This window comes from Ochotona curzoniae, unplaced genomic scaffold, assembly GCF_017591425.1.
Source record: "Ochotona curzoniae isolate NIBS_2020 unplaced genomic scaffold, NIBS_Ocur_1.0 contig_4514, whole genome shotgun sequence".
NCBI classification, from domain to species: Eukaryota; Metazoa; Chordata; class Mammalia; order Lagomorpha; family Ochotonidae; genus Ochotona; species Ochotona curzoniae.
This window is the reverse complement of record NW_024466312.1, coordinates 2689041-2701104: the sequence shown is the minus strand read 5'-3', so window position 1 is coordinate 2701104 and position 12064 is coordinate 2689041. Positions and strand designations below refer to the sequence as shown.

At 41.5% G+C, this 12064-nt stretch overlaps 1 protein-coding gene across 26 annotated transcripts in view; it reads left to right on the top strand.

Moving 5' to 3' along the window:
- FN1 (fibronectin 1) overlaps nt 1–12064 on the top strand; it is a 64548-nt gene that overhangs the window by 45573 nt on the left and 6911 nt on the right. For 5 of the 26 annotated variants that reach the window (XM_040986453.1, XM_040986452.1, XM_040986459.1 and 2 more), the window contains 11 exons: nt 499–654; nt 1579–1692; nt 2540–2809; nt 3955–4142; nt 5595–5682; nt 5911–6087; nt 6628–6717; nt 7049–7228; nt 8313–8402; nt 9363–9823; nt 11089–11227. In XM_040986453.1, coding sequence (XP_040842387.1) covers nt 499–654; nt 1579–1692; nt 2540–2809; nt 3955–4142; nt 5595–5682; nt 5911–6087; nt 6628–6717; nt 7049–7228; nt 8313–8402; nt 9363–9823; nt 11089–11227 — 1953 coding nt within the window. The remainder of the gene's footprint in view (nt 1–498; nt 655–1578; nt 1693–2539; nt 2810–3954; nt 4143–5594; nt 5683–5910; nt 6088–6627; nt 6718–7048; nt 7229–8312; nt 8403–9362; nt 9824–11088; nt 11228–12064) is intronic. The other 21 variants (XM_040986476.1, XM_040986474.1, XM_040986475.1 and 18 more) reach the window with 9 other exon arrangements.

The following is a 12064-nucleotide window of genomic DNA, read 5'->3' as shown; positions in this document are numbered from 1 at the left end:
TTCTGCCAAAGTATTTTCCTCATTGTGAAATTGACTTTTCTTTTTAACAAGATAATAACCTGCTGTTGATGCTTGTAACTGAGTTTTGAACTTAGATATATAAGGAGGCACCTGAAAGGAATTTTTGACTGTCTTGTTAATTGATAAATTCTGTGTGTCTACAGCTGAAACAGGCTTAAGGGGTAGTCAATAAATGTTGAATAATGGATGATGGGCTGATAAGGTAAAAAAAAAAAAAAAAACAAGCACCTGCTTGGAAATGCGGTTTCTTTATTATAGGAATAGTCATCTTGGAGATAATTGTAAAGGTGAATGAATACATGTTCCTGTCTCACACATAGAAAAATATAACTATATTTCTGCAAAAAGCAACATCTGGATGAGATTAGTGGAACCAAGGGATCATGTGAATATATCCCAGAATTTCCCAAAAGACATGTGCAGCTTTGTCCCCGAAGACCTGTATTTCACTCATTTCTCCTTTGCTTTTATTTGCAGAAATTGACAAACCTTCCCAAATGCAAGTGACAGATGTTCAGGATAACAGCATCAGTATCAGGTGGCTGCCTTCTCGTTCCCCTGTTACTGGTTACAAAGTGACCACCATCCCCAAAAATGGCTCAGGACCATCAAAAACTAAGACTGTAGGCCCAGGTAAGAACAGCCAGCATCACACATCTAGCGGCATGGTTAGAGTAGGACGTTTTTGTTAATACAAACAGACACCCAGACTGGCATGGTGGTACTATTTCCAAATCACGGCGTCTGGCTTAGCTCCTCATCCATCTTCACTAACACACACTCTGGGGAGCAGCAGATGATGGCTGCAGTATTCAAGTGCCTGGCAGCCACATGAAAGACCCAAATGGAGCTAGAGACTCCTGGCTTCTGCACAGTCCGCTTCCAGCTGCTGCGGACACTTGAGATGTGATTCACGCGCACCCACACCCACACACACATACTCTTCCTCTCTCTCTGTCTCTCTCTCTCTCTCTCTCTCTCTCTCTGTCTCTCTCTCTCTGTGTCTCAAATAAATATAAATAAATAAATAGCCACCCTACCATAAGTACTGTCTGTTTATTGTCTTATGGCATAATTTCCCTATCTGTGAGCTCAAAGGCCGAGACTATTACTAGTTCACTCTGGAGTAGAAGCTTAAGGACAGGTCATTTCTGCTCTAGCATATGTGCTTCTGTCTAATGGTATGGATCTTCTCTTGCGGTTTTCTTTCTTGTGCACAAAGATGCAGCGGATGGTGGCTTCAACTCTGACGCCTTTGTGTTCATATGAAATACTTGTTAATGAGGATCTTACGGCAACCACTTGAAATCAAGTTCATTTTTATTATTCTCAATGGCAGAACTACATTGTATTACATTGTAGAGTTTATCCTTGAGTAAGACCTTATTCCAATAGAATCATTTGCAGCAGTAGTAGACAACTTTTTCCAAGAGGAAATGTGTGCCACTCTTCCAGGATCCTTCCACATGGATCACTTACTATTGAACACTCACTCACCTGGATGACTTTATAGTGGATGACATTACGTGCTGCGTTTGCTCTTCCCTCCCTGTGCAGATCAAACGGAAATGACCATCGAAGGCTTGCAGCCCACAGTGGAGTATGAGGTCAGTGTGTACGCTCAGAGCCAGAACGGAGAGAGCAAACCGCTAGTTCAGACTGCAGTCACCAGTAAGTGCCCAATGCTTGGTTTCCATTTTTACTGTCGTATTTTGCTCTTGGGTTTCTGAATGCCTTCTGTTTCTGAATGCCTTCTGTGTATCTTATATTGATATCTGAGAACAACTGTCTTGTCACTTAGTTTATAACTTCAGCTGAGCCCTTGGTGAAAAACTTTTTTCTTCTCAGTGACAAGCAATGAACTTCAGTGAAAAGAAGCTGTAAAACCACTGTCGTTAGTTGCTGTGCTTTAAATTGCTTTTGCTCAAATGGCCTCAGCACAATCTTATTTGCCTATAGCAGATCTACAAAATATTTCGCTAGGACCTCCTTTTTCTACCACGGAAGGAAAAGTTGATTGCAGTGGGCCTCATGGACCTATTACGACTTAAGCACTTGTAAGACTGCTGGGACCAGTGTTCCAAGAGCTTTTGTAGATGAGGGAAAAGAAGAGTTGAAAAAAGACTATAGTAAATGGAACCTAACATTGAAAATCAACTTTGCCGCTTCCAAGACGTAGAAAATTGAGGTCTTTAAGACTAACATCACAATGCAAAAAAAGAAAAAAAATCAAAAATCAAATCTTGGTAGAATATCTTAAGAACTCTCCCAACCGTGGGAGAATATTTCTAGGTATCACATACAACTGTGTTTTAAAAAGTGATGTAACATTAAATATTTTCTAAACCAAAGATATCTAAGCAAATGTCAAGTAATTTTCTAGCTAGCAATGAGTTAATTGAAATTTAATTGAGCAAATAAAATGGTATCTGAGAAAACTGCTTTGCATGTTATAAAAAAAATGCTTATTTCACAACTTGCTTTTCACATAACCTCTTACCGTTAATTTGCCTAACAGACATTGATCGCCCTAAACGACTGGCATTCACTGATGTGGATGTCGATTCCATCAAAATTGCTTGGGAAAGCCCACAGGGGCAAGTTTCCAGGTACAGGGTGACCTACTCGAACCCTGAGGATGGAATCCATGAGCTATTCCCTGCACCTGGTGGTGAAGAGGACACTGCAGAGCTGCAAGGCCTCAGGCCGGGTTCTGAGTACACAGTCAGTGTGGTTGCCTTGCACGGTGATATGGAGAGCCAGCCCCTGATTGGAGTCCAGTCCACAGGTATATCGTTACTGCACCATCCGGGTGCTCACGGGAGCAGCGGCTTAATGCCCCGCTGAATGAATTATACTCTATTGGGCAATTGAGTCCCATATAAGGGGGTTAAAAAAAAATAGCAAACTATCAGGGCAAACTCTCTTTACAGAGGAATAGTAATGGTAAAACAGAGGTGCTGTTTAAACAAACCTGATGAAAGGTGATTTTGGAGTATCTTGGCTTATAAAAAAGGCCATACCATAGGATATTTGAAGATGATTTTGTGGATTATTTCCTAAGCTGTGACTCCCTGTGGTAAACTTCCCAGTGCATAAAGGAAGAAAATTTGGCATCCTAGAGCCAGCTCTAAAAACAAAGGAGCCCACGTGCGTTTCAGAACAGCGTGGTTCTGAGACGAGCTGGAGACGACTCATCTTCTCCAGCGTGTAATCTGCTTTCAAGATGGTGATTCAGACACACAGGGAACCGTCGTTAGGGCAAGCACTCTCCCCAATTCTTTATCCTCTTGTGCGTTGTTTGTGAAGCAGAACAGAATGCTAAAGATGTGTCCTGGTGACAGGATAAACCCCAGAGGTGACAACCTAGATTATTGCTCTTTGCTTCTCTTTTCTGCTTCTGTTGTGAGCCAATTTTCTTCTTAGGCTGTACCGTGGAGAATGCTTCAGATTTAGCAGTAATATCTGCCACGGGGTCCAAGTAAAGACACAAAAAGAATAAGTCTGTCTTTTTTAAGGTGAAACACTCTGTGAAATGGTTTTTCCATACTAAGATCATTTCTACAGAAAAAGAGCTATTGCTCATCTTTTCATACGAGTGAAAGATCAATCCTAATGGCCAATAAGTCAATTCAGCTTCTCTGGTTTTTCAAGGAAGAACAAAAACAAAAACAAAACCCATTTTTAAAACCGCCAGTTTTTTCAAGTTGTGGCATTTTCCCAGCAGTGTTATTTGAGAATTGGTGGATATAAAACCGATTTGCAGAAAACATTGTTTTTTCACACTGCATCTCTTTTTGTACTTTCTTCCCCCAAGCCTCTGTTTGCCCAGAGAAACCCACCAAACCTAACATTCTACTTCTTGAAATTCACTAGTTTCCTCCTTTTCTGATTTTCTGCACTTTAATCTGTAACTAATGACCATCCCTACAGCCATTCCTGCACCAACCGACCTGAAGTTCATTCAGGTTACACCCACAAGCCTGAGTGCCCAGTGGATACCACCCAGGGTCCAGCTCACTGGATATCGAGTTCAGGTGACTCCCAAGGAGAAGACCGGACCAATGAAGGAAATTAACCTTGCTCCTGACAGCGCCTCTGTCGTTGTATCGGGACTCATGGTAAGAAGTTACATTCTTTCATTGCAATAAAGGAGTTGGTCATCTCTAACGTGGTTTATGAGGTAGAAAATACAATGTGATACTCTATATTTTTCTGCTGCCATCAAAGACATTTAGTGTGATTTTCTGTCAAGAGAAATTCTTTATGTGGACCTAAGCTCTTTCGGATGACTCTTTGAACACAGTTTATAAGTAGCTTTGGGGTTTGTGCAACTCTTTTAGATGTATTTGCTTATTTTAAAAGATAATTTGGGGGTGGGGATTGTGTATTTATAATACATCATTAGGTGGAAATACCTTGGACCAGTTTAGTGATACATTTTCTCTGTTCTGTTACTTTTGCAAGAAATATTTTTCAGTTTACACCAATCCAATTTGACGCTACCCTTGTTAAAACACAATCCTTCTAGACATGCATACAGAAAACTAAATGAGAATCTGTGGGGCTGAAATGTGTTGTAACATAAAGCTAAACTTACAGGGGGAAAAAAAAAAAGATTCAAACATAAAGCAGAACAAACTTTACCATGATTTCTACTTTCCAGATCATAAAGGGAAAAAATAGGCTAATACCCATCTTCCTTTTTTTTTCATACACTTTTGTAAGTTGTGATTTACTTTAAAACCAAAAGCATGTTTAAGGTTGATGGCTGGTTGCTTTTAAAGGAACAGCTACAGAGATTGAAAGAAGCAGAGAGAGATTTTCTTTCTGTTGGTTTACTTTCCAAATGACTGCAACAGCCAGAGGCCCCAAGTACTTGAGCCACCTTTTGCTGTCACCTCTGGCAGCTTAGGGAGCTAGATCAGAAACACAGCAGCTGGGACTCAGAGCAGCACTCCGGTATGGATTCAGGCATCCTAAGCAGCAGTTTATGTCACAGTGTCTCCCTCCAACACCACAATAGCATCTTTAAATTATCTAGTTTAAATATTCTGTTGATCATCTATAATGTAAGAATGAAATGAATCAGGGCCAGTGCAATGGCTCAACTGCATAATCCTCTGCTTGCAAAAGCCAGCATCCCAAATAGGCATCAGTTTGTGTCCTGTCTACTCCACTTTCCATCCAGCTCTCTGCTTATGACCTGGGAAAGCAGTAGAGGATGGACCAAAGCCTTGGGACCCTGCACCTGTGTTGGAGACTAGAGAGAAGCTTCTGGCTCCTGGTTTCAGATCAGGTCAGCTCTAACCAAGGCAGCCATTTAGGGAGTGAACCAGCAGATAGAAGAAATTTCTTTCTGCTTTTCTCTCTTCCTCTCTGTATAAATGTAAATCTTCCTTTCTAACAAAAATAAACAAATTTAAAAAATAAGATTAATCCTGAAATTTATAGTACCGTAGGTTTTGCCATTTTACGGTTTTCTTTTGCAGTCACTTCATTCACCTAACATGGTAGTGACATTCCTTGAGTTTCGTGCAATGACACTGTTTATTGCTGTGCCCTGTTTCCAGGTGGCCACCAAATATGAAGTGAGTGTCTATGCTCTTAAAGACACTTTGACAAGCAGACCAGCTCAGGGGGTCGTCACCACTCTAGAGAGTAAGTAACTAAATGTTTTAGTTTGACAAACCTTCCTTATCAACCAAAATGAGAGAATGATAGTATTTGGGTGTATTTGGTGAATAATGAGGAAGTATTTTTAAAACCACAATCTTGTATGCAAAGGATTCCTTGTGAAGTTTGTGGGGAAATGGAATCCACAGATAGTATTCACATTCCGTAAACTCTGAGGAGCAGGCACTGATCTTGAGCTGTGATCTTGTGCAGATGTCAGCCCTCCGAGAAGGGCACGTGTGACCGATGCTACTGAGACCACCATCACCATCACCTGGCGAACTAAGACAGAGACCATCACTGGCTTCCAGGTCGATGCCATCCCCACCAATGGCCTGACTCCAGTTCAGAGAACCATCAAGCCAGATGTCAGAAGCTACACCATCACAGGTCAGTGAACCCACTGCACCCGTGAAATGAAGACTGGCTTGTGAATAAATATGTCTATTTTATATACACATGAAACAAAAAGAATAACGACTTAGCATGAGTATAGTCAGATGAAAATGCATGATTGCAGTTACAAAGGCAAGCACTACTATTTAATAAAGGTCAAAATTGTAATTAGAGTATTCTTTATCTGTGTCAATTTGAAGCTTTAAAACTGATTGCAGATTCCAGCCAATGACCATCAGATTCCCTTATCCTGGTCAATTAGATAAGGGAATCTCCAAGAGGATTGCTTCTACCATAACATCTTTGCGTTACTGTAGGCGCTGTCTTGGTGTGCACCAGTGGTTTGCTTTTGAAATATATTTCTCATCAATGAGCAAACATTCATCATACGCTGTATGTTAGTGTTCAAATGTGGCTCACTTCTGTCATCCACATGGATCTAGAATGGCAAAGGAACTAAAGAAATTGCACATGAGATTGAAAACTCCCTGATAAAGCCAGGACTGTTGCAAATCTTTACTTGTTAATTTACAGGTTTGCAGCCAGGCACTGACTACAAGATCCACCTGTACACCCTGAACGACAATGCACGAAGCTCTCCTGTGGTCATCGATGCCTCCACTGGTAACTACACTTTCTGTTGAGATGAGGCAGTGGACCTAGGGAATCAATCATGTGGATGGGCTGAAGCTTTTGTTGGAAAGATCCCAAAGACTCGGGTTTATAGCTCACAGAATCCTCAGATTCCATGACTCGGGTTTATAGCTCACAGAATCCTCAGATTCCATGACTCGGGTTTATAGCTCACAGAATCCTCAGATTCCATGACTCGGGTTTATAGCTCACAGAATCCTCAGATTCCCTCACGTCTATTTAGAAGGACTGAAGGAAAAATGTGAGAGTCATTTTCTTGGTTATTCATTTATTTAGAAACTTAACTTTGGTTTTCTTTTAGCCATTGATGCACCATCCAACCTCCGTTTCCTGGCTACCACCCCCAACTCCTTGCTGGTGTCATGGCAGCCACCACGTGCCAAGATTACCGGCTACATCATCAAGTATGAGAAGCCCGGGTTCCCTCCCAGAGAAGTGGTCCCTCGACCCCGGCCTGGCGTGACGGAAGCCACCATCACAGGTATTGCTGGTTTTATGCTGTGATTTTTCTGTGAACTGCCACTGACACATGAGGTCCTTAGCAAACCCCAAGTGCATCTTGATGCTGTATTATAAGAACAAGAATCCTTTTTCCTGAGATCTTCATAAGGCGTTCTCTCTTTAGGAGCTATAGTGCTCAGTACCTGTATTGTGTTCTCAAAAGGAAGGAATTCATGAAAAGACAATTGCAGGACTATTGTCATAGCAAAGTTACACTTGCTTTTTTAAACCTATTACCTGTTAGTTGAATCCTGGGGGGGAAAAAAGATACTTCTCAAATCTAAACATCTTTGACTGTTGTCACCATGCTTCTCCATCTGTGGGTTTGGCAGAAGTTGACTTTTGTTTTTGTCTGCAATTTCCAGTTTCACAAGCTAAATCTGGAAATAGGACAGTGCTGACCTTGCATCTGGAGAGAATACCTAGCACAGGGAGGAGTTTTCACTTCAATGAGAAAGATGAAAATTCTCTGGTATTTTTGTGTAAAAAATTAAATATTTAAAGCACTTTATAGGATATCATCTTGATGTAAGATTCCTAAATACCAGAAGAGACACTGCTTGTTTATAAATTTGGGGGTACAGGAACATAGCATTGGCTGTTGGAGAAGTTGAACTGGATCGACACAAGGGCTGCTCATTGTCTGTTGCAGCGCTTAGCTTTCTTTAGTCTAACTCTTCCCAGAACTGCCGCCAAGGGCTGCCTGGTCACTATACCTTAATAACTTCTTGTAACCCATCTGCAATGATCTCTCTCAAATCATGTCCCACAGAACATGTATAGACAACATGTTAAATGAATGCACTGCAAACAGCATGAAAATACTTACTCAAGTGTTAGATTTGATAGTAAGGTCATTGGCAAAGGGACCTTCAAATGCAGAGTCTTTGATGTATATGGAACAAAAAGGGGGGGGGGGATAGGGAGTTGATTTTGCCTCTCAAGAGATATAGAGCCTGCTGCAAGGGATCTGCTTGCTCCCAGCAGCCTCTGCTGATGAGACCAGCTGCCAGCAGAGTGGCTGAATCCACCAGCGTAACGCAATGGCTCTGGCCTTCCCTTAGGTCTGGAACCGGGAACCGAGTACACCATCTACATCATTGCCCTGAAGAACAACCAGAAGAGTGAACCCCTGATCGGGAGGAAAAAGACTGGTAAAAAGAAAGCTCGGGGTTATAAGAAACTAACAGCACACGGTTTGCCATTGAAAATGTTCTCTACGTGTTAATGTGTTCTTGTGGAATTTTCTAACAGCGTAATTTATAAATTATACTTGAATGATGTAACATGCTCTGCAGGGTTTGGATTTATTTTTTTCTTTCCTACAATCAGTCAATATAAAATCTTGTTATTCACCTTTGAAAACCTCAAACCAGATATTGAAACGAACAGTGACGTTGCTGTCATTGCTGCCTTTTTTTAAAAAAATAACTTCTGTTTTAAAATTATTTAAAAAAAAACAAAAACAACAAACAAAAAACAAACAAACAAAAACAGGGGGAGATAAACTCCTCCCCACTGTCTTATATGATTTCTAAAACTTGGAACTAAACAGTGTCTTGTTTTTCCATCCAGTTTAATTTGAAAAAAGCAATACTGTGTTAATGATGTTGCAGGAAATTTTTAAAACAAAACATAGGTGTGTTTTTAATCCATTCTTTGCCATTTGGAACCATGAGAAAGTTATTGAGCCATGCCTTTGTTATCCTCATACTTCAGACACTGATGTGATTATTCTGGATTCTAGTTCTTCTAATCTGCTTTTAAAATTTTTAAAGGAGAGAAAGAAAAGGCTGCACATTTTAGCTCCATTAGGCTTAATCTGAGCAGAGGCGGTTTCTATGGGGCTGCCTGGTTCAAAGCTTTGTGTGTATGATAAATTCATACTAACACTTTTTTTTATTAACTATCAAGAAACCTTTGGGGAAAAAAATCCTAAAGATTTCTTTCAGGAAAAAAAAAGTGTTTTGTGATCTGAGAACTGCTGATTTCCCAGGAGCTTTGATCAGATTGATAAACAGTCGTTGTTGCCTGTATTGATGATGACAATGATTGCTGCTACTTCCTGGAGCTTAACATGCTTTGCTTTTTTGGCTCTAACCTCTCTTGGCTAGATGAGCTTCCCCAACTGGTAACCCTTCCACACCCCAATCTTCATGGACCAGAGATCTTGGATGTTCCCTCCACAGTACAAAAGACCCCTTTCATCACCAATCCTGACACTGGAAACGGTATTCAGCTTCCCGGCACTTCCGGTCAGCAGCCCAGTGTTGGGCAACAAATGATCTTTGAGGAACATGGTTTTAGGCGGACCACACCACCCACAGCGGCCACCCCAGTAAACCTTAGACCAAGACCCTACCCACCGAATGTAGATGAGGACTTCCAAATTAGTCACGTCCCCAGGGGAGACGTGGACCACCACCTCTATCCTCACGTTCTGGGACTCAACCCAAATGCCTCTACAGGACAAGAAGCTCTCTCTCAGACAACCATCTCTTGGACCCCATTCCAGGAGAGTTCTGAGTACATCATTTCATGTCAACCTGTTGGCATTGATGAACAACCCTTGCAGGTAATTCATTTTTCTCTTTACTTCTAATGGGGTAGCTCAGAAAGGAGTCAGCTAGGTAACGAAAATGAACAGTGCCCTGATGGGAAAGTGAATACAAGTCTGGTAGGTTCAGCAGGATGGTGCATTTCATCCCTAAGGTTTTAAAGCATCAGACTTAGCTCAGAGTCCCAGCTCTCTCCTGTTGCTTCATTTCCATCATGCCTGCACTAGCCAGAGCTGGGCCAGGCTGAGGCTGTGGGCCTGAGAACTTCTCCTTTTTGATGGCCAGGACCTTAGTACTTGCGGGATCATCCCCTGCCTCCTGCGATGTGCATCAGGGGAAGCTCAATTCAGCGAAGAAGCCAGGACTCCACCCCGGGCCGACCCATAGGCAACATAGACATCCTAACCACTAGGCCAAATTCCTACTCCCTTTTGTTTGGTTGGTTGGTTTTTTTTTAATCTCAGTATGGTTGTTTTCTGGAACATGTACTAGAGAGTGTCATAAGCTTTTACTTCCCAGACAGAATGAAATCATTTTTATTATTCTCACATAGTTGAGGCTTCTTAGTGACTCAGAGTTGATCCTAGAAAAGAAGGAAAAATATTCTACCTTCATTTACATTTATGTGAAGAAATCTAAAACTGTCCTTCTTTTATCACATGTCCTTGAAGAATTGCGTTATCTATAATATGTCTGAAAAAGAAAAGAACTTAGGGGAAGCTTACATATCAGCTGTTAGACGTGATTGATTCCCTACCTGAAACTTCTCTTCTGTTCATTTGTCTTGCTGATGTTAGTATCCATTTTTATCGTGTCCTTATTTCTAGAAAGTAGAACAGTTTTTAAAGCTGACTGCAACTGTGGAAAATGTATTCAGTTAGAGACATGAGCTTGAGGATTCGTCAAAGTGTTTTCAGGATTCTATGATGTGCCGCATCACCCAGCCTCACCGCATCTCCCACTTGGTGCCGTGCCCCGTGTTTTAGGGGAAGTGGGGCCTGCCTGGGGTTTCCACTGGACTTGCAGACTAGGAGTGCAGCAGCAAGCTGAGACCAAAGCTGTCTCTGGCATTGGGACGGGGTCCATGACAATTCTGGAACATATAGGTAGATTAGGGGCAAGAGCATGTGTCAGGAAAGATGGGACTTCATCCCAAGCCCTTCCTCTCTGTTCCCCTTTGAATGGTTGAAATCACGCAAATCAGTGATTAGAAACACAGGATCCTATGTGTGTTCCTCGTTGTAATGCCTTGTCCCCTCCTTTGGATGTACAATGATAACAGTTCCGAGTTCCTGGAACTTCTACCAGTGCCACTCTGACTGGCCTCACCCGAGGTGTCACCTACAACATCGTAGTGGAGGCACTGAAGGACCAGAGAAGGCATAAGGTGCGGGAAGAGGTCGTGACCGTGGGCAACTCTGGTATGTAAACACATTCAGGCACTTTGTCACCTCTGGACTTCACCAGAGGTAGCTTTTTTCTTGACTGTTGTTTGGTTGCTTTTGTCTTTTAGCTTTGGGAAATAATGCTGCACATTGACATAAAGTAAATAAAAAATTTTAAACTCGAGTATTTATTTCCTATGGTTTCCCATAGTGTTTCCCACTAGCTAAACATAAAATTTCACCGACTTTCAAACAGATATGAAGCTAGATTTTAAAGTCCTTGCTAGCGAGTCTTGAGTTGATGCAGAGCACAATTTCCTGACATTTTTTCCTCTGTGCCTTCTCCTTTTCACCACATCGTTGTCTTCTTGAGTAATTCTTAGCAAACAAAGGAAAAAAAAAAAAAAAGATTTGTCTATATTTGAAAGTTTTTTTTTTAATTGTATACATTCAAAATCTTAACGATTAAATGTTAAATGGCCCTTGACTACAGCTCTTGGAAAGCTCGGTTAAAACTGTAGTATGCTACCTTGCTTTTCAACTTGCAACCAGGAGAGAGGTTGAGAAAGAACTTGAAGTAGACTGTGATCGCAGTCGTGAAAATCCAATCTTCCCCCTGGAGGCTCCAGCTCCTTCATAGCAGCAGGGAGTGGTAGAGACAGTTCCAAGGACCAGTGACTGATTCCGGCCTCCTTCATCTGATGAAAACTGCTATCTTAAATGAATAAATTCCTGTGAATTAAACAGATGACTACTCGTGTTTGACCAGCTGGGGAGAGAGATTATTTGGAGTTTGTTGGATCACGTATTGGTAGTCATGCTCATCTTTTTCTCATTTGTAGTTTTACTAGTAGAATGCCATGTGGGGAAAAA